The following is a 20,275-nucleotide window of genomic DNA, read 5'->3' on the forward strand; positions in this document are numbered from 1 at the left end:
GAGCAGGCAAAAAATGTGGCTTCAGAATCAGCTAGGCATGGAACAGAGGAAGTTGCCTACTGTATCATACCAACAGTCCATTTAGCTCAGTACTGTCTGCACTGACTAGCAGTGGCTCTCCAGAGTTTCAGACAGGAACTTTTCCCAGCCCTACTGGAGATGCTTGGGATTGAACCTAGGACCTTCTGCATGCAATACAAATGCTCTGCGCTGAGCCACAACCCTTCTCCAAATGGCCTGGTGTCCATTTGGGTTTACCACCTCTCCCAACGTGGCTTCTGCTAGTTTTCATACATTGTTGCACTGAAGGCTAAAAAGATTAAAACTGTTCCCTAGACAGCACCAAGACTGAACTTAAAAGCAAAAGCATTTGGCTGGTGAAAAGGTAAACAAAGCACAACAATTGGCCAAGGCACTCTTAAGATAAGACTGTGGATTTAATTTGCACCATTGTCTCTCTTTCTCACTCATCCAAGTAAATTCCTAGGACAACCATCCATGAAGTCTGCGGGGTGCAGTTATTTATTTAGCAAAATCTGTCAGAATTAAAAAAAAATTGTTTTGTTTTTAGAACAAGTCTTTTAGCACCCCCAGTCTCATGCTGCTTCTACCCAGCATTTGTACGTTTTAATCTAAAGCTGCCACCTCAGGAGCACTTTTAGTTGAAGAGATTGAACGTTTTTCATCAATTAAGCTAACCTATCGATCAAAGAAACATTGGAGCCTTAATCTTCACCCCTCCATCTACAATAGTTTCCTTCCCACTTACCTGCTAACGGGCAAGGTACGGGTTCCCCTTCCAGTCGGGCCTCAACGTCACCCCCTGAGCAAGTGTCTCCAGATATCTTACGATAACTAGCACAGGAAAGCAAAGGGTGTTTTAAAGGACATTCAGGCTAACAGAACAAGAGAAGACAATAAACTTAAACCTGAGAAACAGCATGCTGCTTATGGAGCATTCTGAATTGATGCATTGTTGTATATATTATATATCGGATATATGTTTATAATAGACCACTGAAGAAGACCCATAGTAGAAACACATTTAGTTTAGTTATTTTTTTTAGTGTAGCAGCACCTACTCTCTGGAACTCCCTGCCAATTGACTTCAGGCATGAGACTTCACTGTATTCTTTTCAGTGCCTGCTTAAAACATTTCTGTTTAGGCAAACCTATCCAGACACAGAGATGCTGATGTGTTTTAATCTCTTTTTAGTTTCCTGCTGATTTTAACTGCCTTCTTAGTGTTTTTAATTACTTGTTTCTAACTGTTTTATTGATAATTTTAATGTTTCGTGTAAACTGCTTAAGAGTTGTCTTTTACAATCAAGCGGTATATAAATTTTGTTAAATATATAAACGAGTAATATTTGGATTTGACTTTTTCATATGAGCATTTAAAGGTTATGTCAGCTTTAATTTATTCATATTTATGATATAAAGTTCTTTTACATAACTAGTTGATACTAGTCTATTTTGTGGAATGCTGATGTTCAGACACCAATTTGTTTGTAGTTTTATTATCTTAAACCCAAATAGTCCAGTAAGATTCATTCAAAAAAAGTGGTATGGCACCTTGAAGATGTAACACATTTATTATGGTATTAGCTGTCATGGACTACAGTTCACTCCATCAGATGCATGAAGTGTTGTTATCTTGAGTTGTGGGATGCAGAAACACACATACACAAGACACGGGGGGAGGCAGAGAGGGGATCTGTAAACAGTGAAGTGAGGAGGTCATGAAAAAGAGAGGTGTGCCATAAAATGGGCATCACCCACTTACATTTCCTGGCAAGGACTGTGCTAAAGATTTCCCAGGGGAGAGAAAAGGAAAGCTCCCAAGTGAGCCCTAGCAACAGGCTCCATTTCTGCAATAATCAGATTTGCCATCGGATTAATTATTATTTCTGATATTCTCTATCTTTGCGGAGAGAATTTTAAAGCAACTCTCCACGCCTCATTTCCGATTTATTCCTCTTCTTTTCCAATTCTTTTTTTTAAAAAAAAATAATTATTTGAAATCATCGATAGTGTGAGTGATATTTTTATCAATCTACTTTCTATGTTAGCTGTTCAAATGTGTATTCCCTTTCACTGATGTCAATGAAGTGTTGATTGTAACTGACGGACAAAAAGCAGCAGGGTGGCATGAGGTGTTGCGGGAGTGGGGAGACAATGACTTGATTTTCTGCTTTGGTCTGTCTGCAGTGCAGTTGAAAAGGAATGTAAACAGGCAGTCATTACAGATTGCAGAGTAAAAATCGATATCAGTGGAGACTCGTGATTATAATATTGATAATTCTCTGCAAAGCAAATATTGGAGGAGATCAGAAAAATTGAAAGATATCAGAGGAAAAAGGAATCGGATTGTTAACAACCATTGGGGGGCACACTTAAAAGCAAAACAAAAAAGGAGAGGATTCCATCTCTAGTGAAGTCTGGGGGGTCTGTCATTTGGTTGAGGGGATTAAGACCTAGTCAAATGACATATAAAAATGTATTTATTAGGAGAAATTTGCACTAAAATGCTGAAGAATTCTGATGAGGATTTTTTTTTTAAATCACAAATTGCTGCAGAAATGTGGACAACCAATTTTAAGATTACAAAAATGAGAAACCGAGAGAACCAACATAAACAGATCCTTCCATTTCTAAATAACTTACGTTATGAAACTCTGTATTTTGCAGGGGTTGAGTTGTGGAGTTTATTGCTGGGCTGCCACCGTGTATCATTGGATATGCCACTAAGTACGTACTGCTTATTATATATTCTGTACCACTGTGTAGTCTACTAATTGTTTGAATTGTATTTGTACAACTGTTTTAGCTTTTTTGTATTGTATAGATATTATGTGATATAGTTAGATTATATTGTTTATTGTGCTGTACATGCCAGGGGATCCGAAACTGCAGTCTATGAGCTTCATTCAGGCGGTCTATGGCATTTCTGTAAAAATACAGTTAAAATACAGCATCCAGCATAGCACATTACAATTGCTACAAGAGGCAGAGAAAGATCATTAAGTAGTCCACCTAGACCTTTGGCAATTTTCGAGTAGTCTGTGCAGAAAAAACATTTGAGAACGACTGGTCTATATTGTAACCTGCCCTGTGGTCTTTTGACAAAGGGCGGTATATATTTTTTAAAAAATAAATGATAAAATAAATAAATACATTTCACCCCGCAATTCTCACCCACGTACAGCCACCTACCCTCTAGTCTTCTTGTAAGTTGAGCCAACAGGGCACAGCACAGGGGGAGAATAAAGTTTGCCAGCAAATTCAGGATCCGGTAGACAAACTTCTAATGACAAGTCTTCACTCAGCTTGAAGCCGAAATCACTGAGTCAGGAAAAAGCGGGGGAAGAGCAGGAGGAAATATGACCTTCAAGTGCAAATTTCATTTATTTAAATAATTTGTGTACATTGTTTCTAACTGCAAAAAGAGCTAAAGCACCAAATGTTCTAGAAATACAGCCATTTAAATGTTATTAGCAGCATTCAGATAACTCACAGCATGCTCTTTTCATCGGAGAACCTGTGAACGCGTTCATGCATCACAGGAGGGACTGCCAACTGGCAGCTACAGAGCTTGACCCAAATGCTGAAGCAATTTATTTTTCCTGCCTCCTCCTACACACTCTTACCATATTTAATTTAATTTATTTCTTTATTATGTTCTCTCTTTCTAATCCTGGCCCTACCAAAGTTTAATCAATGTGGTAAAAAATATCTACTCACGATGACATTATTAAGGGGAAAAAATTGTAAGATATAGCAGTCCATCGGCTGTATTCAGTGTCAATCCTATTAAGAGTAGACCCACTGAAATTAATGGGGGGGGGGGGTGTGTGTGTGTGTGTGTGTGTGTGTGTGTGTGTGTGTGTGTGTGTGTGTGTGTGTGTGTGTGTGTGTGTGTGTGTGTGTGTGTGTGTGTGTGTGTGTGTGTGTGTGTGTGTGTGTGTGTGTGTGTGTGTGTGTGTGTGTGTGTGTGTGTGTGTGTGTGTGTGTGTGTGTGTGTGTGTGTGTGTGTGTGTGTGTGTGTTGTGCCTTCAAGTCGATTATGACTTATGGCAACCCTATGAATCAGCAACCTCCAATAGCATCTGGCATGACCCATCCTGTTCAGATCTTGTAAGTTCAGGTCTGTGGTTTCTTTTATGGAATCACCCCATCTCTTGTTTGGTCTTCCTCTTTTTCTACTGTTCGTCCCAGCATTGTTGTCTTTTCTAGTGAATCATGTCTTCTCATGATGTGTCCAAAGTATGATAGCCTCAGTTTCATCATTTTAGCTTCTAGTGATAGTTCTGGTTTAGTTAGGCCCATTAATTTCAATGGGTCTATTCTGAGTATGACTTAGTTGGATACCACCCCATATTTCTATACACACATGCTCAAACACACACACACCATTTTATCCTCACAGCAAACTGTGTGAGGTAAGCTAGGCTGCGGAAGAGTGATTGGCCCAAGATCACCCAGGGAACTTCCTAGCTGAATGGGGATTTGAACCCAAGTGTCCCCAGTCCTGGGTCTAACCGTCTCACTGCTACAGCACACTGGCTTGCCTGAACACACCTCCTCTAGAACAGTTCTATAACAACGTCTTTTATTATAGAGGTCAGCTATCTGTATGGGAGGGTCAGGTTATGAGGCAAAATACACATCCAGACCACTGAGTGGGGAACAAAATGGCCCCAGAGAATGCTCAAACTATGGTAACAGTTATTTGTGCAAGCCCCATTCACCTCAAAAATGGCTTCTTCCAGTGAAGTTCTTTAAATACCAGTATGTTACTCAAGAAATGCTTGCTTTTCACAAGAGGGGCAGACTGAGGTACAAACTACTTAATGCAAAGGTAGACAGCAGACTTGCTGGCAGCCATGTTAATGAATTCCAGCATTTCAATTATCATTTTGATGCCAAGCCTGCCTAGAATTTTACTGAATTATTTGATATAATAACCCCCCACCCCTCACAATCAATCGATCAATTCCTGAAATCTACTCCAGAATGTGTTGGTTTCAGTTTTATTGGACAGTACATCAACTTGTACATTTTGAGAAAGTATTTCATTGAAGTGTTTTAAATATGACATTATGGGAGACTTCACATCCATCACTCAGTTTTTGGTGCAGTTTCTGACAACATTTCAAAACTTCAGCATCTGGCCACTAGAATTCAATTTTTCTAGCCCCCACCCACACAAATTTGCATTTCCCAATATTTGGGATTGATATTCTCCAGTGCTGAGGAAATCATATAGCCGTTGCATAGGAAGTTCTCCTCTGAACTCCTCAGGTGACATTAAAATAATGATAATAAATAAATAAATAGTTCAGCCGCTCCCTCTCACCTCTGCCTTTCCCCATCTGTAATATGGGTAGAATAATACTGACTCACCTCACAGGACAGGTATAAGGATTGTAACACAATAATGTTATGTGAACCAATCTGAAAACCCTAAAGTGCTATATAAATGCTAAATATTAATAATTACTTGTTTATTGTGAGTGTACAGGCCCAATTGTTATCAGTGGGAGTTAGCCTCTCATAACTGCACACAGAATTGCAGCCAACGTTCCAACAGGAAACTGTCTTCCTTTGAAAGAAAAAGTGACAAGGCAGTAACAACTGCATGTCTCTCTTTGTGGATGCTCCAATAATCCTAGCTAAACCTCATTCACCCTGGTGACAAAAAGAATGCTTTCAGCAGTGTTTTCCTGTTTATGTTATGCAGTCAAGCCAACAGATACCCAGGGCTGAGATAAAATGTATCTTTCTGTGGTTGCTTCCAGACAGCCTGTTTATTGAGATTTCATCCTGATTTGTTTGCACAGGAGATTGGGTAACATGATCGAGTTATTGAGCATTCATTTGTTCGTGGGGAGGTTATGACTTTGGCTGCATACGCACCATTCCTTTTAAAACTCATTCAGAGTGTACACACACACACACACCAAGAATCCTGAGAACTGTAGTTTGTTAAAGGTGCTGAGAATTATAGCTCTGGGAGGGGTAAAATATAGCTTCTATGATTCTTTTCTGGGGAAAATTTGCTTTAAAGGTATGATGTGTATGCAGCTGTTATGTCAAGCAAGTATTATTATTGTGTTATTGTTGTTATTTGTTAGCCACTTGTTAACTTAATGCCTCCAAGCAACTTACAACATGGTTAAGCGATTTACAACGTTGTTATCCCACAGTTTCCAGCACATTTTCCCATCAATTTCTTCATCGCAAAAAGTCTGATTTTAGGGGAAAGTTGGTTAGCTGTGCTAGAGCTCCAAAACAATTGCAATTGCGCAACCTGGACTTACCAGTATGTGATTGAATCCTACTCAAAAATAGTGAGTCTGCAAGCATCCTGTGTGTACGTTCAGTGCCCTTCATCACTGACATGTGTCTAAGCTGCAGTCTGTGGAAAACTTAACTAACTCACCACTCATAGTCCTCTCTGGTGCAAGAACAGTTGGAGATCATGACTGGCCGGTCAAAGTCTTCACCATTGAAACAAGTCGCATGGGGAGTTCGCCTTTTGAAGACTGTCTTATGTCCCAAGAGACACTCGTTACCTCGCTCATCAGAAGGGGACCACATTTTGTAATCATTTTCCGTGCAAGGCACCCCTAGATGGAGATGAACAAGCAGGGTTAGATTTAAAAGGAGAGGGGCAATGGATACCAAAAGGCTTGTGTGTTGGAACATACAGTTCAGTGGGTTCACCTTTGCCATGCATGCATTTGCTTTTTTAAAATTCTAAAGGAAGGTTCCGGCTCTTCTGCCAGCAGGAAAATGAAAAACATGAATATACAGGAATATTTAGGTTAATTCATTCTGACACCTAACACATCTTTAGGCTCAGGATAGATTGTCACTGAAAAGAGGCCTGTGAAGTTTGCAATTCGTCAAATGTACCCCTGCCAGCCATGCACGGTGGCCCATTTGAGGCTCAATAAACCACCTGGTTTCACTGCAAGTGTGGGAAAGCGTGGAGTCTGTCAGGCACCTGATATGCTGAATTTGGATGGCTGCATCACACGTTGCATAGGCCTGGCTTAAAACAACAATAAGCTTCCAAGGAAAAATATTCCCCCGCCCCAGCCTCAACTCCCATCAGGGAGTCCTTCTAAACAGCTGCAAATACAAGTCTTTCAACAGAATGAAATTTAACAGGGATAAGTGCAAAGTTCTATACCTAGGAAAAAGAAACTAAATGACTGTTATAAGATGGGGGATACTTGGCTCAGCAATACTACATGTGAGAAGGATCTTGGGATTGTTGTTGATCACAAGCTGAATATGAGCCAACAGTGTGATGTGGCTGCAAAAAAGGCAAATGCTATTTTAGGCTGCTTAACAGAAGTATAGTTTCCAAATCACATAAAGTATTAGTTCCCTTCTTTTCAGCACTGGTTAGGCCTCATCTTGAGTACTGTGTCCAGTACTTTACCACACTTTAAGAAGGATGCAGACAAACTGAAACAGGTTCAGAGGATGGTAGCAAGGATGATCAGGAGACTGGAAACAAAGCCCTATGATGAGAGAACTAGGCATGTTTAGCCTTGAGAAGACTGAGGGGAGATATGATAGCACTCTTCAAGTACTTGAAAGGTTGCCACACAGAGGAGGGCCAGGATCTCTTCTTGATCATCCCAGAGTCCAAGACACAGAATAATAGGCTCAAGTTACAGGAAGCCAGATTTCAGCTGAACGTCAGGAAAAAAGTCCTAACTATTAGGGCTGTGCAACAATGGAAGTAATTTCCTAGGTGGGCTCCTCAACACTGGAGGTACTCAAGAGGCAGCTGGACAGGCACCTTTCATGTATGCTTTAATTCGGATTCCTGCATTGAGCTGGGGGTTATACTAGATGACCTTATTGGTCCCTTCCAACTCTATGATTCTATGAAGAGGAGTGTATTAGGGCCAGATATTGTTAATGGCCCCAAAATAACCACATTTAAACCCCTTAGAAGCAACTTTGGCAGCTAAGTGGTACGTGAATTAAATAATTAATTATACTAATTATTATTATTGGGTTATTCCTCATGAGACACACTTTACAATCAAAGTGTTGTCTTTGAAGCTTTAGGTAATCCTCTCGTGCTCATTGTTCTTTTTCTCTAAACCTTACAACCACATCATCAAATTATTATTATCAAAATTATCATAATTATTGTCATCAAGTTTTTATTATCATCATAATCATTAAATTATCATCATCAAATTATTATTACTACCATCATCATTATTAAATATACCACTTATACCATTAAATATACCACATCATCATCATTAGCAGTAGTAGATATACCAGTTAAACATCCCTAATTAAAACAGACAATGACATAATCCCACAGCAATTAAAACAGGGAGCTCCGGTCAAGAGATCAAGGGAAAGCCTGTGTAAAAATAGGATTGCATTCAATGAACATTTACTCAGAGTAGACCCAGTGAAATTAATGGTGGTGACTAATGCAAGTCCATTAATTTCAATGGGTCTACTCTGAGTAAACGTTAGTGGAATACAACCCATTATGATAGCTAAGTGGAGTACAAGGAGCGCTGAGAGTGAAACCGGGAGCTCCTAATCTGATACACGAACGCTCCTTCAAACAAGTCACTTTGAAGAGCCACCTTCCTAAAGAAGGAAAAGGGGGGAATCACTGCCCTTTCAGGTTCCACCACAGCCCCATTTCCAACCCCACACTAGTGTCCCATTGGTTCCCCCTGAACCTGTCCTCCCAACAAATGCTTTCAGCTCAGACCAAATCAGCTCTAGGGCTTTGCTGAGGCAACAGCCAGATTTGGCCTTGTCTGTGTGGCACCCTGAATGGCTCCAGCGCCTCACCATTTGCCACCCTGGCCAGTCATCTTTGGTTTCTCCCCACCTGCCTCATGGATGAGAACTAACAAACTGAGGCTCAATCCTGACAAGACTGAGATGCTGCTGGTGGATGGTTTCTCTGATCGGATGGTGGATACATATCCTGCCCTGGATGGGGTTACACTCCCCCTAAAGGAGCAGGTTCGTAGTCTGGGAGTCCTCTTAGACTCTTCCCGCTCATTCGAGGCTCATGTAGCCTCGGTGGCACAGAATGCGTTCTACCAACTTCGGTTGGTAGCCCAGCTACGTCCCTATTTGAGCAAGGAGGACCTCACATCAGTTGTACATGCTCTGGTAACCTCGCGTTTGGACTACTGCAACGCGCTCTACGTGGGGCTACCTTTGAAGACAGTTCGGAAGCTACAGCTAGTGCAAAATGCGGCGGCCAGATTGCTAACTAGGATCAAGCAGTTTGAGCATATAACACCTGTTCTGGCTCGCCTGCACTGGCTCCCAATATGCTTCCGGGCCAGATTCAAAGTGTTGGTATTGACCTATAAAGCCCTATACGGCACGGGACCACGATACCTGTTGGAACGCCTCTCCCGGTACGAACCGGCCCATACACTACGGTCTTCTACGAAGGCCCTCCTCCGGGTCCCGACTCATAAGGAGGCCCGGAGGGTGCTGACAAGATCTAGGGCCTTCTCAGTGGTGGCCCCCGAACTGTGGAATAGTCTCCTCGAGCAGGTGCGCTTGGCGCCGACACTATTATCCTTTCGGCGCCAAGTTAAAACCTTCCTCTTCTCCAAGGCATTTTAATCTTAATTTAAGTTAATTTTATGTTGTATTGATTTTAGTTGTGTTGTTTTTATATGCTCTGTTACATTGTATTCTGCGATTTTATTGTATTTGTGATTTTATTGTACTTCGTTCACCGCCCAGAGAGCTATTGCTAGTCGGGCGGTATGCAAGCTGAATAAATAAATAAAATATAAATAAATTCCCTCCCGTCCGCCTGCCGGCTTGCTGATCCCCTGGGCCCTTGTTCCAGTCTCTACTATCAGCCAAATTCCTCTTCCCAGGTCCTAGCCTGGGACAGACCCCGTCTGGAGGCCTGGCCTCCTGCACTGTTGTCAGGTGGCCCTGCTTCCTAAATTCTGTTCAATTGTTTTGTGGATTTTAGCTGTGTTTTATCTACAATTCTATTTGCACACTGCTTAGAGAGCTCTTGGATGAAGCCAGGGATAGCCAACATGGAGCCCTCCAGATGTGGCTGGACTACAACTCCCATTAGCCCCAGCTAGTATAGCCAATCTTCGGAGATGGTGGGTGCGGTAATCCAGCAACATCCGGAGGGCGCCACATTGGCTCCCCCTGGACTAAGATGTTCAAAAGTCTTCTAACTAAAAAAATATCCAGTACAGACTTAATTGAACAGTCCTCCTCTCTCCCTAAGGAATCATGGGGATTTTAATTCTGTGAGGAGGGATCTGTAATAGTACGATCTCAGTGCTAAAATGCCATTTCTAGAGTCCTTTTGAGGGTTAACTGTGGCATTTAAAATTGCGTAATATTCGAGACGCTCATCACCTACACCCTGGCCATAGCAAGTCACTCACTCACCAAGCACATCAGTGGTGTTAATCTGCAGGATGAGCCAGCTGTGCCCATTCTCTTTGTAAGATCCAAAGACGGTGAAGATGGTGCTTTTTTCCCCGGGCTCCGTAAGGAGACCGTAAACAAAGACTGGCTTCTCCGAGAAGGTGAATACCTTCCAGGTCTCCCCTTCGTTTGTGCTGTATCTAGACAGAAAAGAGAGAATGGAGGGCAGATGGTGAAGGCTGTAAAGTGTAAGCTACCATTTCTGCGGACTAATGGAAATCCAACGGAGGACTAATTATCTGTTGTTTTACTGCTTTCTGTCAGCTCAGATTTACCAGCCCATTTTCCCAAGGAACTTACTTGAGCTGGTTTGTCTCTGTGCCCTGGGTTACCGCCATGAGGATCCCTCCATGGTCACCCCAAGAATAATAATGGGGTCCAGACAGGACCTGAAGAAAGAAGCAAACAGAGGCACATGACGGATGAATGTTGGGAGAGTGCCTCTTCCCATCAACAAAAGGACATAAAATAAGCTCTGCAGGATCAGACCAAAGGCCCATGTAGTCTAGTATCCTTTAACCCATGGTGGCCAACAATTGGTACAATAACACTCTCATGCTGTTGTTCCCAAGCAACTTGCATTTAGAGACATGCAGCCTCTGATTCTCCAGGTATCACACAGCCAACACAACCCTGTCCTCCTATGGATTTGTCTAATCAAAGCCTTCTACTCTGGTGGCCATCACCACATTTTGTGGTAGCAAACTCCACAGTTTATCTGTGCAATGTCTTAGAGGAACTTCTGTCATTCAGCTTCACTGGATGGTCTCACAACACCAAGGTGGCAGACAAGCCCCTGGCCTGCTGCCTTTTAAAAAGCAAGCAGAGGCTTCTCTCCACTCTTAATGCTATGGTGCTTACTGCTAAGATCAGAAAGAAGAGGTCGCTTATCTCCAGCCCTAGAACTTAGTGCTTTGATAAAATGGATCTCCACACCTGATATGGTATAACCTCAGGTGGCTGAGGGGATGGGCATGGTTTGCCCAAAATGGCTTCATGGGTGGGCTTCATGAGGCCTGCGGGTGGAGGTTCCCCACCACTAGCTTAAGGTGTCTAGAGATCTTCAGGATGGGGTTTTGTATAGACGCAACATTGCTGGGGCAACATTTCATTTTGGGAAAGACATTATTACTTTTGCTGCTCTTGGGACTATGGTCTGGTATTTCAGTTGCTAGGCCTTATTAGTGAATCATTTAATTTTACTGTATATTTATCAATACCTAATGTTTTGATACAGCCTATTCATCTGCATATGGCTATTTACATTTTGCCAAGCCTTATAATTGTTAGTGAATTGTTATGTAAGCTTTTCTGAAGTGGTGCTTTGAGCATTGTTTGCCATGGAAATGTGACATTGAACTGTGATGGTAGCGCATTAGTTGCTACCGAGCATTTTTATATGTGATATATAAGGTCAGAGGCACAAAAAACAAATTCCTCACCTTTTTTGATTAGCCTGTTCATATGCATATGACTATTTAATTTTTGTGACACCTTATAACTGGTAAATATATTGTTATGCAAACTGTTATGAGCACGGTTTGCCATGGGAATACGAGATACAATTGAACTGTGATGATAATGCGTTAGTCATTCTCAAATATTTTTCTATTTGATACATATTACAGGGCCAGAGGCAAAAAAATTAAATCTCTGTCTACTGCTGGCTGCGGCCGTCCCATCAGCCTCAGCACTGCCAAACCAAACCTGCACCACTCTCGGAGAGGAAAGGGAGGTGGCTCTGTTCACAGCATTTAAACACTTTGCAGATGTTAGAACGCAGCCTTAGACTAACATCCGTCTGGAGAGGCCTGCCACAAACCTCACTGCAGACCAGACCACCCAATCAGCCAAAAGCACTTGTAAAATTCCAGCCAAGTCCTACACTGATGGAAGATACCCAGAACTCTTTCTCCCCCACCCCACCCCACCCACTCCCCGAAAGAGAGAGAAAATCCCACTGAGCTTTGGTTACATTTTTAAAGGCTAATGGCCAAAGATAACACAGAACACTTCACACATGAAAGGAAACCAACCAGACCTCTTTTTCGAAAGCTATGATTTTGTGGAGAACCCTCCTTTGTACGGATGGACAGCTCTCTTGACATTAAATTCGAAAAGAGACGGGCTTAATTTGTAAAGTGAGACGCGCAGGGATCCAAACCTGCAGGGAAGTCATGGACTCCAACCAGATTGCTTTTTCCTAATCCATGAGAGCCAGGAGCTGCTTTGAAGTTACTCCGCAGGAAGGGAGGACAGAGCACACTGCATATGCTCAAGGAAACCCTCGTACATTCCTTTATGTCAGGAGGAGTGGGGAACCTCAGGCCCGGGGGCCAAATGCGGCCCTGCAGACCTCTCTATCTGGCCTTCGGGACTCTCCCAGGCCACAACCCTCACTGGCCCCACTTCACACTCCAAGTATTTTTGCCCGGCCAAAATATGTCCTTGAATTCTGATTGTGCCTCTTGCTTTCCTGGATGGAGAACAGGGGAGAGCTTGTGAGTGTACTGTTTGTTAGCCCATTGTGCAAAGGTAACATTTATTTATTTATTTATTTATTTATTAAATTTCTATACTGCCCCATAGCCGAAGCTCTCTGGGCGGTTCACAACAAGCAAGACAGCAAAAATACAATTAAAACCATTTATAGAACAATTTAAACATACTAAAATACAAATATACTAGCATACTAAGATGCCAAAAATAAGTTGAGATGTTAAAATATTAAAATGTTAAAATTAATATCATTAAATTATTAAATTTATTAAAATGCCTGGGAGAAAAGGAATGTTTTAACCTGGCGTCGAAAAGATAATAATGTTGGCGCCAGGCGTACCTCCACAGGGAGATCGTTCCATAATTCAGGGGTCACCACTGAGAAAGCCCTTGGCATTTGTAGCTCCACCAACTTTTGCCTTTGGTCTACCCCACCACTGGAATGTGGTCCTTGGAAGGCTACTCAGAAGGCAATGTGGCCCTCAAGCTGACAAAGGTTCTCCACCCCTACTTTACGTGCTCCTAAGCCAAGCCCCTGGTATTGAAGAGAGGTTCTGAGATTTAACCCTGGCCTAAATTAAGTCTGGGAGTCAGATCAGTGACCAATGTGGTCAAACACTGACTGGAAATCCAGATCCCCTCAAGTTCTCAGGTATTTTGCTGCTCTGCTAATCTGGTTTCTACCTTAAGACAGTTCGGGAATGAGTGCTTTGACCAGAGGGGATCCCAACGTTGGTCCCAATATTTGGCCCCAAATGAATAGTCCCAACAAAGATGGAGCCAAAAATTCTCATCCAGGAGTTCTCGGTTTGAAATTAAGGAGGGGTGGAGAGGGTAAGGCAGGTGAAAAAGGGAGTGAAATCAGTTATTGTTCTCCCGTTTTCACCCCTGCCACAGTTTTGCCATGGCAGCAAAAACAGCCGACAACAGTAACAGTCATGAGAGCTTATTATCCTCTATCTCCCAGCGAGGCAAAGAAGAGTCACTGGATTATTGGAGTGCAAGGACATATTCCAGCCAAGCAAAAACACTCAGGATGCAAGAGAGGGCCGGGGTGAGTGTGTGGCCTGGGGAGAGGGTGGGATCACCTAGGGAGAGTTCACCATGGTTGCAGAACCAAAGTTGGAAGGGACTTCAAAACCAAATCGAGTCAAACCCCTGCCAATGCAGGAAAATCCACTGCTACACCATCCAAGGTAGGGATGCAAATGGACAGCACATGGTTGGTGCAACCTTGGACAGTATATACCTTAGAATCATATAATCAGGGGTCTTGGAGGCCCAAGCCCCTGCTCAGTGCAGGATCCGCCATGCGCGATGCAATGACAGCATCCCTGATAGTCTAAGGCCTGTTTTGTCACATATTATTTTGACTCATTATCCCCGATAGTCTATGGCCTGTCTTCTCAGAGAGTGTTTTCCTGCACTGCACCAGGACTAGGGGAAGACTCCATGCAGATGATTGCACAATCCTTACCTCTTTCCATCTGACACCTGCGCTGCTTGAAATGTACACGTTCATTTTGCTCGCCATGTTCTTCCCAACAGAGCCTAAAGAAACAAGCATGCAAATCGTCTGGGTCTTAATCCCTCAGTGAGGTGCCTACGGTGCAGTATTTGGGGCGTTAGGTCAGCTTACTGGGACCAGCTCCTTTAAAATCTAAGAACTATACATATAACAGTTCTTAGAGCCAGAACAGAGTGTGACGACCGAAGAAGAAAAACACACTTAAATTATTTCATTCACAGCCTTCTAATCCATGCATACAATACGTTCTGACAAAGGTGGGTCACCAGGAGCACGTTGCACCAGTGTTCTGTGTCTGCTCTGGTTTCTGATTCCATCCAAGCTCAATTCAAGCTGCCAAGAATGACCCATAAAGCTCTAAACAGCTTGGGGCCAGCAAACTTGACAGACTAACTCCATCTCTCATTCCAATTGACCAGGAACAGTCTTTTAAGAACATCACCTCTGTTCAAAACCAGCTAAGGGACAACACAGAGAAATATCCTTACTCATCCTTGGAGATTCACCATAGCCTGAGCCTGTGCATCTTCTAGATGTAGTCTAATTTAAATTAGCTTTAGACAGCTAGGGATAGGGTAAGAAGAGGGCTTAATCATTTTTACTGGGGGTTTACCTATAACTTACGGCTCCCTGCCCTAATGGGGTAGGGGAACAGGCTATAGATCAAAGCAAACAAACCAAATTATACCTGTTGCGATTATTAGTCCCGGAGCAGATTCTTTGGATAGGATGGGCATCCTGCGCAACTGAAAGTTGAGGAGCTGGCTCAGCCGCTGGGCCAGGTGAAGAGAGCAGCCCTTAGAAAGCTAGGAGAGTTGAACCATATGAGCATCACTTGTGGTTTGTGGTTTGTTTTTTTGTTTTGCTTCTCCTGAGCATAGGCAGTGAACTTGATTGCCATGCCAGAGCTCTTATTCAAAAGAAATGCAGCACCTGAGGGCTGCAGCTTACTCTCCCATACATATTCAGGCATGTTAAAGGTGCACAGTTTCACATTTTAAAAAGCTACACTCCTTAATGTTGTTTCTTTCTTTTGCATCTCCCTTGGAAACGTGGGAGGAAAATATGTAGAATGCAAGCACGAATCGTGGCACCTTGTGGCACAGGTGCATGGGCTAGAGGCCATTTATTTACCAGTTTGTTTGCTTAATGTGTATCTCATCTCTGCAAAACCTGTTTGGAACTGATGTTCCAGCAGAAACACCCCGCCCTCCAACCAGGGATTTATAGCTTCAGTTGAGCCTAACCAGGGAACGAGAATGTAATGACCAATCCAAAAGTTCCCAAAGAAGCAACAAGTTGTCTTTACATTTCAGCATCATTACCTCACAATTTATCTTTTCGCCATAGCGAGTATACGCTGGAGGCTGGACAAATTCCCAGGTCCCACCTTTGTCAAAGGTGATGACAGACCGCATGTTCTCCTCGTTGAACGAGCCATTGATCAAGGTGGCGATATAGACCCCGGGCACCCCCTCGACACGATGGAAGTCTGCAAAGGGCTCATTCGCAAAATATCTGCCAGGGGGGAAAAAACATTGATCCATGCAGCTCCATTAGCTGGAATGCCTCATAGTGGTTGGCCAATGAGGACTGAGCAGCAGCAAAATTTAAGCCAGAGGTAGCCAACCTGGTACCCTCCAGATGCTGATGGACTACAACTCCCATCATCCCTTACCATCAGCAATGCTAGCTGGGGGTGATGGGAATTGTAATCAAACATCAGGAGGACACCCTGTCAGCTACTCCTGAGCTAAGCAATGAAATTTCCTTTCCATGGAGGTGCGTACAGCTTGGGGAGTAGATGGTTTCCATCATTATCTCCCAAGAGATCCTTCATTAGCATCCCTCCCTATTATCAGGAAGAGCCAGAAGTTGCAGGCTGTCTAGCTGCCCATGTTAGGAGATCAAATAACCCCTTCTCCAAAGAACTAAAACAGCCTTTGCCCACTAGATGCCCTCCAGAAGTTTTGGACTACAACACCCATCAGCGCTCGCCAACACAGTCATACTATGGGAGTTGTAGTCCAATGGAGTGTTCGTCAACCGTGGGTCCCCAGATGTTGTCACAACTATAACTCCCATCTTCCCTAGCCATCTTGGCTGATGATCAGGGATGATGGGAGTTGTAGTCTGACAACATTAGGGGACCAAGATTGAAGAACACTGGTACAGAGGAACTGAAGAGCTCTAGGCTGGGGAAGGCTGGCCTGAAACATGTGGTACCACCTGGCCCTGGATTGCTAGGCCGCACACATTGTGGGGAGGACTAATCTCCCCTTCAGCCACCATGGAGCTTCCAAAGAGTGGCAGATGGAACAGCCAATAGCTGCAGCATTTAAGACCTGCAGAGAGAACTTTTGCCATCATTGTTTCCCTGGAGCAGGGATGGACAACTCTGTTAATTTCAGTTACTCTGTCTTACTTATTTTTCCAATCTGCAATGCAAACCAAATAGAATTTCTTCCCCATCCCTCCCCCAGAGCTTTCATAAGTCACCTCTGCCTTTAAAATAAACTTATTGCTGTGTTACTATGTATTCGGTTTTCACTTACAGTCAAATCTGTCTACTCTGAGGGAGCATTTCAGGAAAGGCAGAGAGAAGTTGGCCATGATGCCGACAGGGGGCTGCCCAGTGATCTGCCAACACCAGTGGGGATCATCTCAAAGGGAAGACCCCACAGGGATTATCCCTTTGGAGTCTCCCCTTTGGGGATGTCGATGGGAAGCAAGGACTGCACCCACAGGAAACTGGCACACAGAGGGAGGGAGGACCCTGAGGGAGAAGCAAACTTCCCGCTACCTGTGAGGAGGGAGTTGAAACTGAATTAGAATTGTTCCTTGGCTGGCTGGAATAATTTTGTTCTGTGCTGTCACTATTTAAACAGGGATAATTAGTTCCCATTTTAATCCATTTGACAAAGTGTGTGGTACAAAGATTTCTTTAGGCCATTTCTAACCTTCCAAGTTAAGGACAAAATTCACAAGAAGAGAACAGAATCACCTCTTTCTCTCCCTTCACTGGACCGCATCAGTCTCCTTACCTGACCAAGGTGTCACTCCCCATTCCTCCAGGGCTGTAGTACAGGACATTCTCCAAAGTCAATGAAAACCTTAGGCCTTCCGCTTCAGAGATGTAGAGGTTGGTGCCATTGTTACTATGACTGACACACACAAACACCTGGTCTTCAGATGTGTCCGCAATATAATATTCCTTCAAGGCAAAGTTGAAAAAATGCTTTTTGTTTCCCCTTATGGATGAGAGCATTTGAGTGTGAGTTGCAAGCTAGGAAACCCCCAGTTCAACACCTACATTGTTGCCATCAAATCACTTAGGTGGCTTTTTCTCAAACCATTCTCTCTCAGCCTCAGTTTCTCCCATCTGTAAAATGGGATTAATAACAATACTGGCTTTCAGGACTGTTGTAAGGAGTATAAACAAACAAAATTGTATGTGTGTGTTCCTTACCAATAATATTTTATCGTTTTTTTTTATTCAATTTATTTATTTGTTAAAGAACTCCAAATGTTTATTGAAAACAGATGGACTGGCATCGTATTTTATGTAGAGCACTTTGAGCACTCAAGAACACTTCACTCCCAATGCTTTGACCACTTGAAGAAATACTATATTCCACCAATCTCTGTGATTTCAATATATAAATAGTGCTTTTTTAATTTACGCTTTTTTTAAGAAAAAGAAAAAATGTAGCAATTTAATATACTACATAGAAATAGCCCAATGTAACCCATTATTGATTTAGATTGATTGATTTTAACAGGATTTATATACTATCTAATTTTAAAAAATTATGTGGTTTACATAAAATAATATAAATTACTCAGATTGATTAAAAAGGTGTCTCTGATAAATCAAGCAACAGGATTTTTTTTGAAAAAATAGAAGTTTTCTAATACAAATTCTTATAAGAACTTATAAGCGCTATGTGCCAACTTTTTTAAAAAATGCAAATACAACAGAAAAAAAGAAACACTGTTAATATTAGCAAAAAAAAAAATCATTGATCTGGACTTAAGTCCATTTGTTGAAACAAGATTGAAGATTTTAAGCTATACATTCAAACACAGAAAAGCGTCCTCGTAGAAGTGACCTCCTGTCCCCTTCCCTGCCCCACTGCCTTCTCTGTGCAGAGCAAGGGGTGCCTTTTCTAAGACAGTGCCTACGGCAACACGCCATGCATAATCTAAAACCAAATAAATATTCTCCCCCCCCCCCCAGTTGTTTCATTCACAGGCACGTTTAACTGAGAAATTAAATTGGTTGACACTAATGCAACTAATCAACTGGTTTAAAAAAACAATCAGCAGACCGTAAAAGTAACATGCGGTGCAATCATATACACATCTACTCAGCTCCACTGAGCTCGATGGGATTTCCTCCCATGTTGAGTGTGTACAGAAGAGCAGCCGTGGTTATAAAATGCAACAAATAGGCTTCATATCCTTTCAAAAACCTCTCTCTATGATTCCAACCTTCCCTTATACGAGGGATGGGGAACACATGGCCCTTGGCTTGATTTCATGCCTAGGGGAAAACCTAGAGGGAGAGGAGGAAGGGAATGCAGCAATGGAAAAATATGTGTGGGGGGGAGATCCCTCTGTGTGCAATCGGTTCAGACTTGTGGCAAAAGTAATCTCTCTTTCCCTCCGCCGTCTGGGTGGGGGGAGAGAGAGACAGAGAGATGAGGGTACCACAAAGAGAAAAAGAAAAGGGGTGACATGGAGAGAGACAGAGTGACCCCTCCACCCACTTTTCGCTCTGCCCACTACTGACTCAAGCCCTGCCCACCAACAACATGTGGCCCCCAACAGATTATTCCTGAAGGAATGCGACCCTCGACAGGAAAAAAAAGTCCATCCAGCCTTACGCTTGTCAATACCTTAATGGGGTGTCTCGTCACAAACTGGGCTGCTTGCATCGGCTTGCGGTTAAAAGACACCCAGAGTTGAACAGACGGCTGCTGTGTGCCCAAAAGATGCTGAGAGAGATAGGGAGCAGGGGGAGGGAGACGACAGAAATACAAATAGTAAGTATCTCTTTAATTCTAAATGTTTTATTGGTTATATAGGCAGGCTTTTAAGATACGCTTCTTGGAGAATGCCACTTGCTCATTCACCTATGGCAAGCTGGGGGAAAAACACCCCTGGGTGGCTAGGCAGCGAAGCCAATGTAAACTGGAAGAGAGGGGGCTCTTTTGAATCCCCCCCTTCCAGGCTTTCAGTGTGCGATAAGTACGGGTGCAAGAAGGCATCACTTTCCATTCTGACCTATGTTCATCACAGGCAGCGCGGTTTCTGTTCCGCTGCAGTTCAGTTTCTGACAAAAAGTACATTATTCACCTGATTGTCTGCTGTGGCAGAATTTTTACAAAATTAATTACATCACTATTTATGTTATTATATTATTACTCCACACAATTCATTTCAAAGCAAAATTAAGGGTGGAGAATAATCACTTACATATCATTTGCAGACTGAAAACAACAGCAGCAAATACCGATTATATTCGCTGGATTGGTTTCTGTTCCAGACATGGGATGAATAACTGAACATCAGTAATTCCCGCTCCTGTCAGAATTCACACCATCCCCAGCTACAAGTAACTAATGTAGGCACATCTTGACTAAAACACTAGTTTTAAAAAATGGATCCATATGCTGGGTTTTATGTACCCAAGTTATTTTTTACAGGTATGCATACATCATATTTCTTTTCTTTTTTTTTATTACT

At 42.7% G+C, this 20,275-nt stretch overlaps 1 protein-coding gene across 3 annotated transcripts in view; it reads right to left on the reverse strand.

The window, feature by feature from the left end:
- The window catches only part of SORL1 (sortilin related receptor 1), a 135,155-nt gene that overhangs the window by 66,245 nt on the left and 48,635 nt on the right, over positions 1-20,275 (reverse strand). For all 3 annotated transcript variants that reach the window (XM_061592616.1, XM_061592617.1, XM_061592615.1), the window contains exons 7-16: positions 19,426-19,524; positions 17,569-17,738; positions 15,850-16,042; positions 15,213-15,330; positions 14,474-14,547; positions 10,798-10,886; positions 10,459-10,637; positions 6,446-6,632; positions 3,217-3,345; positions 770-855 (exon numbers count right to left, since the gene is read on the reverse strand). In XM_061592616.1, the coding sequence (XP_061448600.1) occupies positions 770-855; positions 3,217-3,345; positions 6,446-6,632; positions 10,459-10,637; positions 10,798-10,886; positions 14,474-14,547; positions 15,213-15,330; positions 15,850-16,042; positions 17,569-17,738; positions 19,426-19,524 (1,324 nt within the window). The remainder of the gene's footprint in view (positions 1-769; positions 856-3,216; positions 3,346-6,445; positions 6,633-10,458; positions 10,638-10,797; positions 10,887-14,473; positions 14,548-15,212; positions 15,331-15,849; positions 16,043-17,568; positions 17,739-19,425; positions 19,525-20,275) is intronic.

This window comes from Rhineura floridana, chromosome 12 (assembly GCF_030035675.1).
Source record: "Rhineura floridana isolate rRhiFlo1 chromosome 12, rRhiFlo1.hap2, whole genome shotgun sequence".
Classification (NCBI taxonomy): domain Eukaryota; kingdom Metazoa; phylum Chordata; class Lepidosauria; order Squamata; family Rhineuridae; genus Rhineura; species Rhineura floridana.